A 21,739-nucleotide genomic window follows, 5' to 3' on the forward strand; every position below is an offset into this window, starting at 1 on the left:
CCTACTAAGGTGATGCACCGGAGCTTGGAAACACCTGCAAAACCCCTAGTACTGGGGAATCCCCCAGTCTGAGAGGGGTTGGCTGGCTCCTATATATCTGTTCCTACCACCCCTGGCTCTAGGGGATGACCTGAGGACAGGTAGAGGAAGTGGCTGGAGTGCCCTGATTTCTGGCTGCCCCCAGCTTGTTTATGATGCGTTGGGTGATGATAGCCAGCTGACACAAGTTAAAACAGCTCCTAGTCTGCTCTAGCCTGGATTGGAGCTGGAGTAGAACATCGAAGAGCCATAGCTGGCTGTTGGTTCTCAGCTTCACCTCCTTTTCCCCTTTCCTGGGCTGCCCTCAGTAGCTATGTGGGAAGAAGAGCAGAGCCATCCTTTGTAAGGCACTCCCACAAGCTCAGGATGAGCCAATTAAGCTCCTATCACCTTCTTCCTGTGGCTCCCAGAGCCTGTCAGGGAAGCAGATGAATAGCCAGTTACTCTCTGGGGGCATCCTTCCCTCTATCCCTGTGACAGAGCAGCAAACCAGCTAAAGAATGAAAAGGCCACCAGCTTCTCATAGCACTCTTGGCTACCACCAGAGCTGATCCTGGTGCTGCAGGGAAGGCCGGAGGAGATTGTGCCTCCCCAAGCAATGAGGTGGATTCAAACACTTCAGTTTACACATTACCAGGGGCAGCTCAATGCATTGTCAAGAACAAATTTTCTTAACACAATTATTCTTGAGAGTCACAATGTAGAATGCTGAGTGCCACAAGGGACCAATGCCCGGACACCCCTGATTTAACAATATTGTTATGAATTAAAAAAAACAATCTGGAGAGAAATCAGCTAATTCTTAGCTGAATGTTGTCAAAAATTCTTGCAGGTCAAATGCCAAAATAGCAGCATGTGGTAAACTTAACCATTCTTTAAATGAAAGTTGGCAGAAACCACTGCATCTGATCTGAGGTTTAATTAACTTACATTTATCAAAATAGCCTAGATGCAAATTAACTTTCTTTGTGTAATATTTATTGTTTCAATTTCCTTGAAATGGCACTGGCAGGCACTCCTCCTACTGCAATGAAATGGTGATACGCTGCAAACATTTTAACAAGGCGCTCCCTACAAGTTTCCAACTCAGTCAGCTGTGTGGGACTGTTAAAATGCACAAACATTTGCATTTCTCCTCAAACATTATCCAACAATTCCATACTCTGTTCTTCTCCAACCTCCAAATCCATTAAGTCCTGGCCCAGATCTATGACCTTACACAGAAGGACAGACTAGACAATCACAGTTGTTCCTTTTGACATTGGAACGTATGACCCACAATACTTCCTCAGAGCATCTCATGGAGGCTCCCCTGTCTGGCAGCAAGAGTGTTAGTGGCCAGGAAAGCTGTCCTGTGGTTTCTGGCAGTCATCAGTGGTTTGGAGGTGTGGACTTCCCCTATGTGGTGGTAGTGAAAAGGGAACAATTCTCCCTCCCACTCCCAGCTCCTCAAACTCCAGGCTGAGTAGCTGGCACCGGTTGGGAGAAGTTGGCTGCAGAACTCTTGGTGTTGAAACAAATAGGCCCTGATGTCTGGCTGCAGCAGCTGGTGAGGGGAGAGATGGGCAGGAATACATGGTTAATCTCCCAGGTTCTCCTTGAGGCACTGGTGGGAGAACCAGGAGGGGAGTTTCCTTTGTACTGCTGCAAGAGTGACTAGAGCAAATCTAATCCTTGTCCAGTTGCCGTGTACTATACACAGTTTACATCTTCGAGGAGATATGGGACTTCATTCTCCTCTCACTTACAGACCAGTAACCCCCTTGCCTTGTGATTTACATCAATGTGAGTGAAGAGAATTGGCCCTCAAATTTAGCAACTAGAATGAAACTTTTTGGTAAGCTTCACAATTTATTTATCAAGTTAGAATCTGTTCCTTATCAATGTTTTCCAAGTAGTAACATGCCCAGCTCCTTTATTTCTAATTAAGAGTTCTCTTATGGTGTTTGCAAATTAGAATCAGTATGGTAGAATTTCCCTTCAGGCCCATGATGAATATTTCCCCATTGTGGCAGCTGGAAGAAGAGTTCAACTAGAGTCGCACTGCAAACAATTTAATTGGAAGGACACTCTCCACCTCTGTGTTCTTTTATTTCTACTTACCTGACCTATAGCGCTCATCCCGTGACCCTGAGGACCTGCGACGGTGATATCGAGAGGAAGAGGAAGGGGTAACAGGAGTTCGACGTTCTTGTGGCAATGCCTGATCCACCCCTGCATTAATGAAAAACAAATAGTTCTGGTCGGATTACAGAAGATTGTTGTCAATGCAGATTTGAGCACAGAAAAAGCCAACTGAATGTTCTGCTGTTAAACCATTTGATTTCTATTGGTAAAAGCACTACTAATATTTGGTCAGCTGTTCTGGTCTAGTTATGTCAATGCTGCGGACCAGGCAGTCAAAGGAGCATACACTCTACAAACACCTAACGTCAAAGGGGATGACTCCAAATTATGATAAGCTGCATGGTCAACAATATTTAGTTGGAAAAAAGACCACTTCCATAGTTTATGATTCTAGAAGTACTGTGTGTAAACCATCAAAGTAAGTATTGTTTTTTGCTTTATTCTAGTTAAGCCTAGAGTGCTAGGCACCACCTTTCTAAACAGACAAATAGAAATAGAGTAACAAATGATTCTAGGTTTGGGAAACAAACTAAATTGCTTAACCTTTCTCGGTATTTTCTGTCTGGAGAAAAAAACGGAAAGGAGTGAAACTACACACAAATCAGGACCTCACTTTGCATGGTCACAGAAGTAAAAATTAGGGGTCTAGACACATGCTGTGTTGCAGGCTTATATTTTTTATTTGCAGTAATATTTTTTTTAGCTCCCAGAAGTTTCACTGTTGAATGCTCCTTCCTTGGCAGACGAGGGGAGGTGAGCAAAAGTCTGCTTTATTTTTGAGTGACAAGAATTTCCAAGGACTTGATAAACAAAAATCTAAATACCAACTCCACATTCTAGATGTATTCCAATTAGCACTAGTTGAGTTTGAAAGGACTCTACCTCAAAGTGACATGTCAATTTTTTTTTTAAGTTGGAATTGTACTTTTTATTATTTCTTTGTGATGTAGAAATGGACATGTCAAAATAGTGCTGTTATATTTTAACTCAGAAATACCTGCAAAGTCAAGTGTTGTCTTCTCTGGTTTTGCTGGTAGCCCTGTTAGATGTCTCAGAGCATGCTTAGTACGACAGCTCACCTGAACTGAAAGGGCGAAGGTGCTGACTCTCTAACAAAGGCTTCTTTTATCCAGAATGTTATTAGCAATTGAAATTAAATAAGTGTTTGCATTAAATGAACTGGCTCAAACCCCTTCCTTTAGTTGCTCAGCTTTTGTGCTATTCTCTTATGTCATTTCACTAGCTCTCTAGTTACTGGAGTCTTCCAGGGCAGGCAACCTGAGTTCCTAAAGTAAGGAAACAAACAGAAGCAAACATTCCTGACCTTGTATAGACTGTGAAGAAGACAGAAAGGGCCCATGTTCCTGTTTTTCTTTCCTTAGCAGGTCACCAAATCAAGAGCAAAGTTTGCTTTGGTCAAACTTTCTAAAAAGTTTAAGTCAATAATGCTGTTTAAATCTGTGCTTCGATGCACTACATGTTTTCTTCAACTATCCATTTTGGCTTTCTAATGCTGTGGTAATAAAATATTTTTTGGAAAAACTTGTATTTTACTTGAACATTACTGAGTTGGTTTACATGCAACAGTCGTACCTGTATTGTAAAGTTTTCCATCATTGGACCTGCTCCCCAATATGCCCTAGCAGATTACTGGTATTGGGGAAAGAAAGAAATTGGGCCCAGCTATAAAAATGTAAATAGATGATTATAATGAAGAAAGGGATTATGTTTAGTTAACAAGAAAAGAACAAGTAATGGGCTTTAGATGGAGCAGGAAAAATTTAATGCAATACTAGAAAACCTTCAACTATAAACAGGCACAGAATGGAACAAGCTGCTAGAGGAGGCAGTAGATCCTCTAAAGCAATATTTAAGACTAGACTATATACCATATATACTCTATCATAAGCCAGTTCGTTTATAAGCCGACCCCCACAAGATAGATACGTAAAAATGGAAAACTTTTATAACCCGTTCATAAGCCGACCCTATAATTCAGGGATCAGCAAACTTTGGCTCCCAGGCCATCAGGATAAGCCACTTGGGTGACCAGGTGGTTTGTTTACCTCAAGCGTCCACAGGCACAGAGGTAAACCTAAGTAAACGAAGTGTCCCAGCGCACCAGCTGCTTACCCTAATGGGCTGGGACAGCAGCTTGTGGGGGAATTTTCTGGGGGGGGGAGAATCTGGGAGTCAGGGGAGTAACCCTCCCATGACCCCACCCCCAGCCCGGGACCCCCACACTCTCCCCATCCCTTCCCATCTTATCTGGGGAGGATGTCTCTGACCTGGCTGGAGCTGTTCCGGCAGGCCATACTGGGCGGCACGGCCGCAGCATGTTCCAGTTGGCTGGGCCGGGCGGCATGGCCACAGCCTCTTCTGGGGAGCGGGGCCGAGCAGCACCGTTGCAGCCTCCCAGCCCTGGAGCTGCAGCTGCTTCGGAGGCTGGGGGGAGAGCAGTGTGGCCAGAAGGGAAGAGGTGGGGCCAGACTCTCTACATTCCAGAAGTGTAGACAGTCTGGCCCCACCTCTTCCCTTCTGGCTCTGCTGGGTGTGCTGCCTCTCCTTGCTCCCTCTGTTGGGGGGAGGAGCTGTGTCCCACCTCTCCCTCTCTATACCCATTCATTAGCCAACCCCTTTCTCTGGGTACTTCCCTTTTTTACTAAAAAAAATTCGGCTTATGAACGAATATATATGGTATTCCAATATCATGAATTTCTTATAATTAAATCCTACCCTCACACAGGGGGCCTGGATTAGATGTTTCACTAGAGATCTTTTTCCATATAAATGATTCTATGAGCTTTGTAGTTAAACTCTAAAATCTCCTAGGTGCACAGGAGTGTAATGGGATATGCATTTAGTTTTTTAAAATTGACTAAACAAAGCACTCTTTAAATAACTTGTCCTGAATCTCATGGCATTTCAGAAGTGTTGATGAGTTTTTCTCCTCCCCACTTAATTAAAGGATCTTTTCAGGAAGGAAAAATATGTAGACCTGAGAGCCACCCCACCAATCATACTAAGGCCCACTCCCCCCCTTCTTTTCTGGGCACATGATGACTGCCTGCTGCCTCTACAGTTTCAGCTTTCCTGCTGTATGTGGTGAGCAGGGACCTGAGAGCAGTCAATGACTGATGTCACTATGGCAGTGCATGGCAGGAAGTGCAACTGACATGCAAAAGTATTGTTCAAGTCACTTTGGGTTTGTCTACACAAACATTTAGTTCACAACCATATGAGGTGTGAATCTAACCTGCACCAGCCTGCTGTGGACTAACTGTTCATCTGGACCTGCTGACATGCAATGACAGTTCTGTTAAAATCCTTTGATCCAGTTGCAAAGAGGACTAGATCAAAGTGAAAAAAACTGCAAACAAGCTGATCCTCCACCAGTCCATTACAATAATCTATAATGTGTGCTTGATTGATTACTCCCCATTTTTCCCTAAACATTGTAACCAGAGGGCAAATTAATATCCAAACACTCAACAGGACACATTAATTAGTATATAAAATAACCTCACTCTATATAGTGTAACACAGAGTACAGGATATAAAGCATCTATATACTGACACTTCTGTATGAGAAACAAGAGCTAAACCTGTGCAGAATATTAAATACCATGCAACCCAGGTCTGTAGTAAACTCTCTCTGACCTGTGACATGCTGTACTTGTCCTGTGACTGGAAAGGGACTTTATTTCCATTAATTCTGTCTGACAAATTTTAGTGCACAAAAAGGTGAATGAAATTAGCACCAGTGACTGACTTGCTTCGAAATGACTGACTATTCTCTGCTCACTGAATGTTTTTTCAAGATATGCAAAAATGTATTTTGAACAGCATTATTTTAAATACAAAGATCAGAGATCAATGCCCTATAGGTACCAAGTTACATGTAAATGTTCTTCTGCGTATTAGTGAATGGCCTTGATTTTAACTCAAATTTCATCAGCTGCTAACTGCTTTTTCTACTGCATACACTGACTTTAGCTTACAAAGCAATATTGAGGAATATAATCTGATATAACAGCTATTTAAGAAATATATTTCAAGTTGTTAACATCATTATAAAATATATATATGGAATGCATGAAACTGGAGATAGTCTCCATGCCCTTTCCTAGTTCTCCTTCACCTCTTCTTCCTCCTTTCCAGTCTTTATTGCTTCTTGGTTTTAGTTTAATTGTAGTGCTAAGTGCTGATAATGCATCCTGTGTGCTGGTAGCTGCTTTGCCCTATCAGATAGAGGGCAATTGTTTCTTTAGCTATAGCTGACAAATGTCTTTGATGTTTCTTTTATTACTTTGAGCTGACTCTGTCAAAATCTTTAATTTAAAAATATTTAAAAGCTGAAGCAACTAATTTAAGAAAGACAAAAGGCATTCTTAAGCAGAGGTTGAATTTCTTCTTCTAAAACTTACCTATTATATATAAAACCCTGGGAGATTCAGCTGTAGACAAACCCAGCACCTTCAGGGACTGGGAGGAAGAGGGGGAAAGGCAAGCGATATTTGGAACACAGTTTAAAATATAATTTACTATTAGATCAATCGCTTTACAGAGCTTCTCTTAAGTGACTGTTGTGCGATGAATGCATTGTACGGTGTATATGCATGTTAAATGTCATGCCACCACAATTGTATTTGTTACATCCCATATTGCTATAATACAAGTAAACAGTAACTTCCCTGGAACTATGACAGCCCATGCTAAATATTCCTGTATATTCACCTACAAATGATATGCAAGAGATACTCTGGCCCCTATACTCTTTGTAAGCATAGTGGTGCAGTACTCCTTATGAAACATCAACTGGACTAGGTTACCCTCTGTATTTATTTCAGCTCACAGATATGATCGCAAATGGGTTCTCAATTAACATGGCAAAAGAGCAGTCATAAATTTGATATAAATTGTAGAAATGGTGGCATGGCTTTGATTCTCATATGCCTTCATAAATCAAATCTGATTCAATAAACCATCAGGTTGATATAAGCCAATAATTAGGCTGTAGGAAATTAAGATTTACCAGCAAGTCACTTCGCCTTTCTGTGCCTTTGGCTATATCTAGACTATGAGCTAGGGATGTGATTCTCCTGCTTGTGTACACAATACTCGCTTTCTCTCTCACCAAGCTAGAGCGAGTTTAAATAGCAGTGTAGCTGCAGTAGTATGGGTAGTGATAGTGGAGGAACGTCTGACGCGTGCCAAATACATACCCACTGGTTTGTACTCAGCATGGCTCAGCCATGCCTCTGGTGCCGTTATAGATGCTACTGCAGTCACATTGTATTTATGCTTGTGCTAGCTGGATGAGAGATAGCACAAGTATGTGTATGTGAGCAGGAGAATAACACACCTAGCTTGTAGTGTAGACATAGCCTTAGTCATATTCCTAAAAAGGGGAACAATGATACTAAGGTTCTTTTGAAAGTCCTATCCTAAGTGAAAGTCACATGGGATTTGTGCTCCTAACACACTTAGGTGCTTTTGCAAATTGCACTCACACCCATCTTTGTAAAGGGCTTTGAGGTCAATTGATAAACATTTCCCCATAAATGTTAAAATATTATTAGGGCATGTACAAGTAGCTCTGAATTATTTTAATCCCAGAATCAAGCTTTATTTAAACATCTTACAGTCTTTGCAACCGAACTATATGCAATGCTATCCTTGTGCATGACAAACCAAAAGTGAAATAGACTAGTTTACTTCCACTGTCCAAGATGAGTAATGTGCACAGGGTAAACCACATTAACAGTAAATAGCAAATTTGATGTAAAAAAGTTGAAATTAATAACACAAGCATGGAGATCTTCCCTTTAATTTAAACAGAAAACTACTTCCACATACAGAATTGGAGGGGCTCTTATATGCTAAACTGTTTCCTAGGGCTTCTTTACAATAGACTTTTTCTTAACATTTCCTGCCATTCTATACTGGTGGTGCTCCAGCGTTCTCGTAGATCTATGGAAGGAGTGGTTGCTGCCATTATAATCACTTTATTTCACATTTTAATTAGACAGAATAATTAAAGCACTGGTGGCTGGACTACTCTGTTGCTGTCACAAATGGAACTACATTGGTTGCAGCAATGATAGGAAATTATGAAAAAGAGTTTAGCAGAGACACAGCATTTGATTAAGAGAGAATGAACCACCCATGTTCAAACTGTTAGCCTGAAAGCTTAATTGTTGACAACACCTTCTGTCTGTGCTGTGAATAAGCAAATTGCCTGGCAACATGATGAAAATAAACTGGGCAAAAGCACAGCTTACATAGGATGCAGATAATTTTCGTCATTTTTCTTCCAGGGAGGGCTCCTAGCACACACTTAGCTGTCCACACACTATCATACATAGAATTGACTGATTGAGCTAATCAAGTTAATCTTCAGAAAATTATTCTGAAAAAAACTCTAATGTAAGAAGAAATCATTCAGTTGTTAACAGTCAGAACCGCTCCTTGAGCAGAAGGCCTGGGAGGAAAGATCAAGGTCACCACCCCCATTTTACAAGTGGGGGAGGCTGAGGCTAAGAAATTAAGTGACATTAGTGGTCATGGTCTAAATCAGCATGGCAGAGAGGATTAGAACCCTGGTCCACTAGCTGCCAAGCTGATTCACAGCGTCTCTCCGGCAAGTTACTTCGTTCTGCCAAGGCTCAGTTGCTGAATCTGTAAAACAGGGAAACAGGCCTGGTTTAATTCTTATACCCTTTATATTTTCAGATTTCAGCACCTGTAAATATCGTGCCCCCTACTTTACAACATACTAACTTGCCAAGTAGGGTGATCAGATATTCTGAGTTTATAGGGACAGTCCTGATTTTTGAGTCTTTTTCTTATATAGGCTCCTATTACCCCCCACTCCCGTCTCAATTTTTCACATTTGCTGTCTGGTCACTTTGTTGCCAAGTAAACTTTTGGGAAGTCATTTAAGGTCTGAAACAGCAAGATGTGTAACACCCTCAACTCCTGTTGAAGTCAAGGGCTCCCAGGCTGAGTCTAATCCACTAGATCAGTGGTTCTCAAAGCCGGTCCACTGTTTGTTCAGGGAAAGCCCCTGGCGGGCCAGGCGGTTTGTTTACCTGCCGTATCTGCAGGTTCAGCTGATCACAGCTCCCACTGGCCGCGGTTCGCCGTCCCAGGCAAATGGGGGCTGCAGGAGGCACTGTAGGCCAAGGGATGTGCTGGCCACCCTTCCCGCAGCCCCCATTGGCCTGGAGTGGTGAATCATGGCCAGTGGAAGCCACGATCGACCGAACCTGTGCACGTGGCAGGTAAACAAACCGCCTGGCCCGCCAGGGGCTTTTCCTGAACAAGTGGCGGACCAGCTTTGAGAACCACTGGCTAGATCACATTACAACTCTTCCCCTCCTATTCCCACATCTGTACCAGGCAGAAAATGTCCCCAAATGTTTTAGGGAAACTCACTGTGCTCCTTTCCTAATTTAGCAGTACAAGAAGTGGGCTATGGTTTTAATTTGCTAGCCTCAGTTTATCAAATAAGGAAAGTGGCATAATACAAAGGTTCCCAAACCAGATATTCAACAGTTATAAAACAAATTTAAAATGAAAACAATCCTGTGCACAGAACACCTCTAATTGATGTTCTGGCAAATACAGCTTGAGGAAACAAAAGTTACGTGGTAGAATTGTTTTGGTTTTCCCAAGAAAAAGTGACAGCAAACTTTTTCTGAGACTACTGAACACAACTGAAACACCTCCACTAATTTGCATCCATCTGCTTTCAATAGTATTGTTAACAACATGTAACACTTTTAACGGTACAAAATCATTAACTCTTTTAATCCCTGCAACACCCAGGTAAGTATTATGGTGAAACTGAGGCTGAGTGAGTTACTCAAGGCGTCAGCGAGAAAACTTGTCATAGCCTGGACTAGAACTTGTTCATAGACCAGTGCTCCGAATCAATGAGCAATGCTACTTGACATTAACAGGAAACTGATAAAGTGAAGATCCACAGTTGATTAGCCTTACACCTTAATATGGATTCTTTCTGTAGTTTTATTGTATTCATAATCATTGATCTGATAATAATATGGTAGCATTTTGTGGGACAGACCATCTCCGTTACGGTGTGCTTGTAGTCACAACAAGTGCAGTTGGGGGCTGCTCAGCTTCCACAACAGAATCCTGAGAAGACCTCAGGCAGGGCCTACTCCACTGCATTTCTGGGAGTTTTGAATGCTCTCCTCATCTAGATATGTCTGTGGGGAGATGGACAAGCTCCACAGTGCACCAGAGCATGAAGGAGTTAATGAATTATCCTAGAGACAAGAGCAGAAGGCAGCCCCATCCCACATCATCTTCAGCAATTTCACGCCTGGACAGAGGGCATACAAAGGAAAGAAGGAAGCTTCAATGCATGTCCTTCCTGGCCTCAGGGAAGGTAAGTGGTGAATCGACAAGCCAAGAACTAGCAATCCCAGGCTCTTTGTTGACTTACTAATGATTTGTATGTCAAACAGCAGGAAAGGGATGAATTCTGACCCCTACAGAGGGTATGTGCACTATGTCTTAGACTTCTACAGGACCATCCAGAGGGCTGACCACTGGGATTTGACTGAGTTATATACAGCAAGTCAGTGGCACAGTCAGAACTAGAAGGCCTGTCAGTCTACTATGCTTTAACCACTTTATTATATGAAATCCCCTCTGCAGCATCCATCTGGGAGATACTAGAGACACACTCAGTCCTTTACAGTTATTCATAAGAACGGTGATTTTTTACTTCAGTCTTATTTGGACATGGTTAGTAATAGGTTTCCAAGTGTTGCCTTAGGCCATGGTGCTTTTCCATTAACCATGTTTGCGTACTTTATTGTAGTGGATGCCCAGAGGCCTTCAGGAGAGAGATGCTTATAAACAAATATTCACATGAAAATATACATTTCTTGTGCTCACCAAAACGAAAGTAAAAGAGGGGCCGGTTTGCTGCTGTGCTGGCCGCTCGCTCTCTAGCTGCTGCTTCCCGGATGTCACAGACCCCAAAGTTGGCAGTGCGGAGCATTCTTCTTGCAGCTCCTTCACTGTGTTGCAGTCTACACCGTACCGCGGCAGCTCCATTCGCTGCTGTAACAAGTTGAAAAAAACTAATTAATTCATGTTTAGTTTTTTTACATTTGTTACAGCAACGAATGGAGCGGCTGCCCCCATGCAGTACAGCACACACACATACAAACAGACACTACGGTACACTCATGGAGCCACATGATCAGTGTTCCGCTCTGCCAACATTGGTGTTAGTAATGTTAGCAAAGCAGCAGCAGGAGGACTGGATGCTGGAACAGAGGGGAACTGCCTTTTGATTTACTTTCCATTTGGTAGGCGCAGTTGCAAAAAATGCAGATCCCATCCCTTTCCCACGCCCTGGCTCCCACCAAAAATGTATTGTGAAATTCAATCTCTTTATTGTTAATATTTCTAAAACATCCTCCCCTTATAACAGAGAGTTCTAGTACCAAACCTTATAAATGTTTGCAGTTCCCCATGAAAACAGAGTACAATAAACAAATGAGTGACGTACTGGATAATGCGACAACGATGTTCAAGAGGTCTTAAACACCTACAGGAAGAAGCCCCATTTGGAGAAGACTGACCTCCCCGGGGTAGGAAGCAGGGACCCTCAGCCATTCAGCTAAGTAAAGGTTGAGAGGAGAAATACCACAATACTTCTTTACCAATTTTGTTTCAAAAGCAACAAAGTGGGGAAAAAACAAAACAAACAGAAAACTACAAACACAGCAGAGACCTATGGCATACATAATCTCAGTTACAGCAGGAATATACTGTAATTTTACAATTTTAATGTCCTTAGTGCAATAAAATCATTCATTGTAGTGCTGAAACAATTTAGAGCCAAATTTCCTTGCCCACTTTTGCAAGCAAAGGGGACTCAGCTCCACTGGATCTAGATGAAAGAATGCAAAAGAAAGCAAGGCCATCTCTGCAGCATGGCTCCCCTCTTCCTCCAGTCACAGGAAGCCCCGCTGGGTCCACTGCAGGATTTTGGAGGAGAGGGGGAAGAGCCTCTCTCCCCTTCCAAAGGCAGAGGATATCCACTGAGATTTCTGCATCTGAATAAAGCAGCACTAGGCCACTTCCTTCACTGATGACAATTTTGTGTAGGCTGCTTAACCAATGGCTAAACAACCTCTGCAGAAACCATACCAGTTCGTGATGATCCAAAGACCCTCTGCCTTCACTACAGATTGCCAAACTCTAGCTCTCTGAGGAGAGAATTTGAAGGAAACTCTTTGTAGGTTCATCTCAAAGGTTCTCTGCCTCATCTCTTTCCACATTACATAAGTTTCAGCTTTGGAGGATATAGTTTGCTCTGGAAATTGAAAGCTCTTTGGAGAACAAGCTGAGAGACAGCAGGACAACTGACAGTGCTCAGTAAATACTACAAATAAAAATATGAATCATACTAGTTTGCAGAAGGTTTTGGGGAGGTAATGGGGGAGTGAGTAGAGGTGCACATAGTACACAGGTTTCAGTGAAGCAGATTACGAAGTGTTGTACACACTTCAATAGTTTAGTAAAAATGCTGACCGCACAGAAGTTTAGGAATCTTGTAGGATTATGGAGTGTTGTTTGATCTGTCTAGTTTTATAGCTGTTCCCAACAGCTAGCAAATGTCAAGAGCACCCCCCAAATCATGCTGCACCTTTCTGGAGAGCTGGGATGGCAACAGCTAGGTCTGTAATGCCAAGTTTTTTTATTATTATTATTTTTTAGATCTCCTGAACTTTGGGGGCAGAGCCAGTAAAGTCCAAGGACACAAAAACAACATCTTGCTGTATGTACGTGTGAGCAGATTAAATATAAACCCTAAACTACACCTTAAGGTAATTACCCAGAATTTTGTAAAGGAAGACCTGAACAACGGTCCATAAGATTAGTGTACGTAGACACTGATTCCTGAGTGGAGCCCCACTGAGGTCATTGGACTCTGCACAAATACAAGAGTCTTGCATGGATCCTGTTACAAGACTGGGGCTTATGTTGATGTACACAAATCCATATTTGACTTCACGATTCAGTGATCTCACATGAAAAAAAAAAATCAGTGCAGCACTGGAGAAGATGACGTGAAATATTTCTTTTCTTATTTTATTTGCAATTTACATATGGAATACTCAAATTAAGAATTAAACCAATGTGTACTATATACAGTCTGGGTGTCTGTGTATGCCTGTGGGTGAGTCTAGTTTTGATATGTATCACATCCCTAGGGAAGCAAGAAAAGGGTTAACCCAGGTCTCTAGAAAGGATCACAGGTGCTTGCCAATATTGCAGGAATCTGGCCCAAGTTGAGCTGTGGGGGATGACTGTTTCTCTTGTCTTCAGGCGTGACAGACTTAGGCTGCAAGTCCTGCAATGGAGCAAGCCCTAGTACTGATAAGCAGTCTGTGATAAGCCTAACTCCTTTTCCCCACTGTTTGGAGACCTTTGTTTGGCTTAAGTGTTTTTCGTTCCTTGGAATAAATAATGGCTAACTCAAGAGCCATGGCTAATTTATTTCCTAGCCATCTATGTCTGGGCATCCCGCAGTAATATATGTATAAAATGTAAACACATCCAGGCAGACATATACATGTATACACAAAAGGATGATGGGAGCAAACAGGTTTGCTTCTGCCACAGATACTCCTTCTAATATACAGATTTTTATTCTGGTAGCTATCTATGTACTTGATAACTTCATACACTGCTGGCACAGCTATACATACCCGGAGGTTGTGGCAGGTATGCCCCAATTAATTTTGATCTCTTCTTTTCATATCCCTTCTGTGTGATGTCACCTGCCAAGAAAAGAAAAGGAAAATCAGTAAGACTTGGAAAAAGACACAGTCTAGCTGCTTAACGGAAGTACCATATGCTTCACCACCATTGCACTCTCTGTTTCTCTTGACAATTATAATGAACAAATGAAAACACAGTATGATCATTCATTCTGGTATGATCATTCTACCCAGAAAGAACTAATTTATACCATTTTGGCAAGTAAACAGCTAGCCTTGATTTATTCCAGCAGTGGGGTACAGAAGCACAGTGTTTCAATCTCATTTTGATATGTTGTCACACAAGGCTTTCAAAAACTACACAGACCTACACTAAGTTAATCAACAATGGATTATATAGAATACTTGGGCCTGTAATGGCTAGCAAAACTCATTACAGATTAGCATTTTCTGTCATTAATGAGATTTTTCTAAACAAGCATGTAGGCCACAAAAGATTTCAAAGTGCTGCTACCCTGCTACTGTAATGTAAACATTTGGCTTAGCTCCTAAGCACCACTTTAAGAAAAACAATGCAGCAAACCTACCAAACATCCACTGTCAAATAGTGTTATGTCTTCTAGAGTCTCTGCCTAACACTGCATAAAAAGCATCTTGAAACTTCCAGACTCAATTGTCCAAGGGCTTGAATACCCCATAAACCCACTTAATTGATATGTCTGTTTACTGCATCTGCATTTTCCACAGATGACAGTTTTTAAAAGATAAGGATTTAAAAGCTTTTCCACAAAGGTGTTCCACAAAGAAATGGCAGATAAGGGGAGGCTGGAGGAGAGCATATGTTTTCTGTCTAGTTAAAAGTGGAGAGGGGTCTCCCATCTCTATTTACTGTTCAAAATATATAGTTAAACATAATTAAAATATTGAATTAAAGATAATTAAAATCTGCATTTTGTCTTTTTACAAAAATAGATTTATTTAATAATTTCAGTGTGGCTAATCCTCCAAGTGTTCAAAACTGAGACTGGCTTAAAAAAAAAAGATTTTAAGAACTACAAATTGGGGGGGGGGTGCTGTTGCTTTCTATTTTATGAATCTTTGGGGTACACCTGGGTTTGTTTCAAAACTTTGCTCTGTAACCATAAGGGCTAGAAACTTACTTTATAAATAACAAGCAGCAAAGAGTCCTGTGGCACCTTATAGACTAACAGACTTATTGGAGCATAAGCTTTCGTGGGTGAATTTTGTCACCCATGAAAGCTTATGCTCCAATAGTTCTGTTAATCTATAAGGTGCCATAGGACTCTTTGTCACTTTTTACAGATTCAGACTAATGCAGCTACTCCTCTAATACTTTATAAATAAAAATAACAACCCTGAGAGTCCCACATAATCACAGGATTCCAGGAGCTGAGGCTTTAAATATAATACCAAATATTGTGAGACACATAATAAAGCAGAGAGTTAGTAACTGTGACCCAAAAATCCTTTAATGCCAACTGACAAGGAGATACATAGAGGTTACAGGCCTTTTATGGGCCTGGTATGTATATTCTAGTTCACCAGAGTGACATGTGAGGTCTTGACTAAAAGCTTGTGTCACTCTAGCCATCAAAATAATTTGTTCTTAAAGTCTGTAGGTACTGTTCACCAGCAAAGGTGAAAAACAGGTTTTCTGTTAGACAAGATACGTTTATTCATCTGTCTATAAACTGAGTATTGTTTCATGCATAATGGTTTTCATATCATCAGCCTGAACCAAATGCAAACGAAGGACTGTAAAAACTTCAGAGAGAAACTAAGAGAGAGAGAGACGCTGCAGGGAAGGAAGAACCTTATCTGGAGCGGCGCTTTAAAGATTTGTTAGATAATAATTGGATGGGGGAGCAGAGACGATACCCAGGCAGCCTTCACTGACAAAGTAAAAAGACAGAGATTTTGCTTCATGAAAATGGGATCTCAGACGGCCTGGTTGAAAATGCTGAAGAGAACTTTGGATGAAATAAAACTTCTTCAGACAGGAGCTAAAACCCACTTCATCTGTGTTAGTCGCTAAGGTGCCACAAGGACTCCTCGTTGTTTTTGCTGATGCAGACTAACACGGCTACCATTCTGAAAACAGACAGGAGGTGAACCTGTTGGTCAAGTTTAGTCTGTAGAAAGCATGTTATTTTGTTTTATATGTAACCATTTGTTTCCAATATTCTTGCTCACTATTACTAGGATCTGGAATCTTTGATAATAAACTTATCCTTGTTTTCACTATAAACCTATGAACTGTGTGTTAAGCAAAGTGCTGATCCCAAGCTAAGTTCCCTCTAAGCTGTGCAGCCAGGAGAGACACTCCTCCCTCCCCAGCCCAGGTGCTGCTGCAGGGAGAGAGAGCTGGGGGTAATCCTCTCTCCCCACCGTAACCCCAGGGCAGCCTGCACCCCAAACCCCGCATCTTCAGCCCCACCCCAGAGCTTGCACCCCCAGCTAGAGCCCGCACCCCCCACCCCACCCCAACCCTCTGTCTCAGCCCTGAGCCCGCTCCCATACTCCGAACCCCTCGGCCCTACCCCCACCACACATCACCTCCGTATTGGTGCATATAACAAAATTAATTCCACACATGCGTGGGAAAAATTAGAGGGAACATTGGTCACTCCCAAGTGGAATCTTACAAGCTGCCACGTTCTGTTCCCTTCGGACAGCAGGCCTGGTAATTCTGTGAGTGTTCACTGAATAAGGGGCTGGATGCTGCAGGGAACACTGAGGAGATGGGTTGGAGTATGACTGTACAGAGAGAGGGAGGCCTGGAAAGTAGTGCTTGTGTTGCCTGCCAGAGGCTGGTGGATTCAGGAAGCTGATCCACTGCAGGCACAGGTAAGGATGCCTCATAGAGGCAGATGGTGCTGAGATGCCTCCTGGGATCCCTGGGAAGTGTCACAGTAACAGTATTACTGGAATTGTGAGTTTATCAGGTTGATATCCCTGGAGAATATAGCCCACAAAACAGACAAACCAGGAGCAACACAAGTGTACGTTTCTCCACAGTGCCCCCCTCATATACTCATCCATAAGTTGGAGGAACCACGATAATTGCTTAAGATCATTTAAACTCTAGCCATTCCACTATGACTAGGTGTTAACAGACACCAGCTGTATGGACACAGCTTTTGGGACTTGCACTGAGACCACTAAACTCATTTTGCACAGATCAAACAGCCATCAGATGGTAACAGTTGTCATTAGATGAAAGGTACTTTCTTAGGGAGGGTTCCCATCAGTGACCTACAGGCAAAAGGCTCCATCTCCTATTACCAACACTCTGAGCCATCCTCTCTCTCAGAAAAAAAAAAACACAAGACAAAATAAAAACAAAAATTTTAAAAAAAATGCCCATTAAGTTAATATTTCTGGCTTACACTGAGACTAATCAGAAATGTGCAGTCTGCACAGTAATCATCAGCCTCTCACAGACTAGTTGAAGAGACTTGCTGTGTATATTGCTGCATTAAAATGGTTTGGCTTTAACATTTATTTAGATTTACTAAAGTATAGAATATGAACCAATTTTCTTTTTGAAATTGATGAAAATGGATTGAATCCTTAAGCATTCCAGACATCTCTCTCTCAATCTGAGTGCATATTTCTTTTCACTTTGTTTATTATGTTATTACTGCTTTTATGGCAGCACACACAGACCCTAATCAGAATTGGAGCTCCACTTTCTTAGGTGCAGTACAGTTAGTTCGTAATTTCATTTTAAAGAAGAAACTGCAGACAGCAGTTTAGTTAAAACACTGATTCGTCTTCTACACATATTGTACATATACATTCATATTGGTATTGCAGGCTTCACATGCTGGACGTGATTCTTGCAGTCTTTCCACCAGTATAGCCTTCTTATACTGGCCCTTACCTCAGACAGGCTTTTAAAAAAATATGTATATAATTTCTGTTGTCACAGAACAAAAGTCTGAAAACACTTGTATTTGCAGAATAAATTGGTAAAAAAAATAAAGAAGACAAGTAGTCTCTTTGATGCCAAAATCAGAAAGAAAAACATCAGCTGCTACCCACTGGCCATGACATGTTTTCTTTCACACTTTTTCGTGTACTTCTCCCCTTAGACTCACACTTCTGAAATACACTAAAGAGAAGAAAATATTTTGGGTTGAAGAAGACCAGTGAAAAAAACAAAAAAATTTTTTGTGGTGGGAATAAAATACAAAAGTCTTTGTCTTTGGCCCCCTGCAATTAATAGCAAGATTCTATTTTACATGCATCATTATTTTTTGATAATAATGAGCACACAGAAAATCATCATTGCCCTGGCAACCAAATCTCAAAAATATGTGAAAGCAAAAAATAAAAACATTAACTATGCACTGTAGATACCAGTATTATAGCTATGAAGTAGATGGAAGTCAGATGTGCCATATGGTGTGGGGGTGTGGGCAGAAACAATTTATCAGGATTAAATTTTAATGTTGTTTAAGGTAGATAGACTTTAGAATATAAACACTAACTGACCAACCATTAATTTTATGAATGAAACTGGTCAAAAGCTAACTGAACTCTCACTGTGCTTTTATCACAACTTGTACTTATTTTTTCAACTCAAAATTAATTACTGCATGTCATGTACATAATACCCCCTAGCTGGTAGTTGGGCTCACCTAGCCCATGATCTTTTCTCATAGTAAGATAGAGAACTAAATCTCATCACCTGGAAAACATCAGCTGGACTACATTTTCATTCGAAAAAGAATACGAGTACCATGCTGTCCTCTCTTTTTTAATTAACTCCTTTCATCTTAAAGGATCAGTGACATAAAAGGCAGGTCAGAACTGTGACCTACCAACTGTGCGTATAGCACGCTCACACAAACCCAATTCCCAGTGGGATCAGGATTTTGTGCACCATGTGTCTTTGCTCCTTTCAGTGAGTAGGCACTATAAGGAAATTACTTATTTGCTATGTGAGTGTTTCAGAAAGCAACATTCCTAAAGATTTCAACCTCCTGCATATGTGCATGACTAAACCAAAGCAAGACAGTGAACAAAATCACACTGGAAATGGCAGAGAATCAGAGACTTGGATTTGTTTAAGAATAGAGCTGGTCAACGGATTAGAAAAAAGTTTAGTGGAAATTTAATTGAAATACTCTTACAGTTCTTTTTTGGTCAAAGTTTGGAATTGACAAAAACAAAAAAGGATGAAAAATTGAATTTGGAAAATACTGACCAATTCTGCCCAGGAATAGTCCTGGTGTTAATATTCTGAAATAATCTATTGGGGCCATTCCAGACAGAGTGGGAAAATGGCTAGTTGTGGGGTCAAAGGAACAGTATAAATGAAGTAATCACTGTTTCAAAGGAGAGTGTGTGATTCAGTAGGATGTGTCACAGGATGGGGAATCTGGAGACTTGTGCTCTATTCACGGTCTGGTCTTGGCCAATTTACTTAATTTTTCTGTGCCGTACATTTCCTTATCTTTCAAAATGAGGGGTGCTAATACTCACCTACTTTGACATCTATGGATAAAATGTACTTTGAGTGCTAAATATTATTATTACTATATTTATTATTCTCCTATTAATATCTGGCGAGGTTTAAGTTTGATGAAGTTTAAGTTAATTTTAAATTCATTTGACAGTATCCTAAAGTGACCTTTTATTTTTTCTTATTTGAATTCCACCCTACATACTCTTCAGAGATTTACATTTATGTCTTCTCCTTCCTCCATCAATTTTGCTTTGCTGTCCCTTAACAACGATCACTGGGGGGTCCAATTCAGAGACGGCATATAAGTTAAACGTTAGTAAGCAGGTGTCAGTAGGCATCAGGGAATTTTAAGGGTACCGGGTAATCCATGAAGATTGATGTTGTAAATTATATGCTGAGGAGTTGGAAGAAAAGCATGTATAAGTTAAAGTAGCTCCCATCAACTCATTCCTTCTAGCCCCTTGGCAAGTAAGATGCACTAGCTTACAGGTCACATTGTGTTTGACCACAGAAGTGCATTTTCCACTTTCATTTTCACTCAAAGTATCTAAACAACATCTCCCTCCCTCCCCTAATGCACTTAGAAGTTTAAGTTTTGACCTAGCCAGTGAATCAGAAGTGTTAGTGCTATGGAAGCATGGCTGCCAGTGCTTAGCTCAAAGGAAGTGGAACGTTTCAGGGTTAAGTAGGTATCTCTGTATACGAAGTCTTGTTTCATATTCCAGTATCGTTTGGCTGATCGTAATGAATACAGATTTAGGGATTTTTACCATGATATGTGAGGCAAACCTATGTAGATGAAGGATAACAATATTACACAGAAAACAGGGCAAAGTTCGCCAAATGTCTCCATCTCACTGTGTAAACAATAAAACCAAGGGCTTGGCTACACTGACACTTTACAGCACTGCAACTTTCACGCTCAGGGATGCGAAAAAACACCCCCCTGAGTGCTGCAAGATACAGTGCTGTAAAGCCTCAGTGTAATCAGTGCTGCAGCACTGGGAGCGCTGCTCCCAGCGCTGCAAGCTACACCCGTAGAGGATGTGGTTTACGTGCAGCGCTGGGAGAGCTGTCTCCCAGCACTGGTGCTCTGACCACACTCACACTTCAAAGCACTGCCAATTTCAAGTGTAGCCATACCCCAAATCTCCTGTGTGCCCATACTACTCCTCATAGACTCAGTATGACAGAGGAAGAAATTTACAGATGAGATTATTATGTAGAAACTACAATTTACATGACACTAGACTCCTAAATCCACACTTAGGCACTTTAAACCAGTGGCTTGACTTTCAGAGGTGCCAAATAACCACAGATCCCATAGACTTCCATGAGGCTGGTGGGGAGCTGACCACCTCTGATAATCACCCCCATGAGTGCAGCAAGTTTCAGCACTGAAAATTGCCAATGTAGACAGTGCAGCAGCGCTGGAAGCCAGTGCTGGTAGCCATGCCCCTCGTGGAGGTGGTATTTTTAGAGCGTTTTAGCACTGCCAGTTAGTCTAGCCCTAACTCTAGACATTCAAAGATCGAACATTTTGGCCCTACAGTCAAATCATGCAGGCAACGAGGTCAACCACAAAAGACTTCAGTACCAGCAACATTGGGCCCATGTGTGTCTGAGCCAGTCTTAACGTAACACAGATATTATACTTGGCTATATTAATTAATGTCTTCAGTAAAGTAAGCCATCTTATGCGCATACTTGGTCTTTTAGCATTTGTTCTTTAGACTAACAGTTCTACTGTTGATCTCTCTTCATTCACAGTTAAAGTAACCAATCCTAAGAGCGTTAATCTACTTGTCTGATGTTTTAAAGAGGGTACATCAAGGGATACTTTATTTTAAAAACATCTACGTCTCCTGGGCTTCAGAAAAATATTTGAATATTTCAGAAACAAACAAAAAACCCGTGTACACTGCTGCTAAATTTTGTCCTTTGCCTTAGCCTGCACAGCACAAAAGATGTAAACCAAAGCACTAAAAGTAAGGAACAAGTAAAACCTTGCTTGGAACACTGAAAACCCAGTGTAAAATTCAGTGACCTCAAAATCAGACTGAAGTTGCTGTTTCTGACTGGACATGCATACTACAAAATGAAGTTTTGGAGATTGGCATTTCAACTGAGTTTAAGGCTCTTGTGAACAATCTCAGAAGAGGAAATAATGAAACTAATAGTTTCTCTCGAATCCAGGTACTGAGCAACGGAGTCCATGCGTAAGTGTCTTAACTTTGTCTACATTCATTCTGTGCTCAAAAGATTCAATTTTCAGTGTGACTTGTTTACTGCTGATGAC

General features: G+C 41.3%; 1 protein-coding gene across 5 annotated transcripts in view; it reads right to left on the bottom strand.

The window, feature by feature from the left end:
• DIP2C (disco interacting protein 2 homolog C) overlaps positions 1-21,739 on the bottom strand; it is a 518,420-nt gene that overhangs the window by 213,661 nt on the left and 283,020 nt on the right. For 3 of the 5 annotated variants that reach the window (XM_075062209.1, XM_075062210.1, XM_075062208.1), the window contains exons 2-4: positions 13,932-14,003; positions 11,101-11,268; positions 2,143-2,253 (exon numbers count right to left, since the gene is read on the bottom strand). In XM_075062209.1, coding sequence (XP_074918310.1) covers positions 2,143-2,253; positions 11,101-11,268; positions 13,932-14,003 — 351 coding nt within the window. The remainder of the gene's footprint in view (positions 1-2,142; positions 2,254-11,100; positions 11,269-13,931; positions 14,004-21,739) is intronic. The other 2 variants (XM_075062211.1, XM_075062212.1) reach the window with 1 other exon arrangement.

The sequence above is a fragment of the Chelonoidis abingdonii genome, chromosome 2 (genome assembly GCF_003597395.2).
Source record: "Chelonoidis abingdonii isolate Lonesome George chromosome 2, CheloAbing_2.0, whole genome shotgun sequence".
In the NCBI taxonomy this organism is placed as follows: domain Eukaryota; kingdom Metazoa; phylum Chordata; order Testudines; family Testudinidae; genus Chelonoidis; species Chelonoidis abingdonii.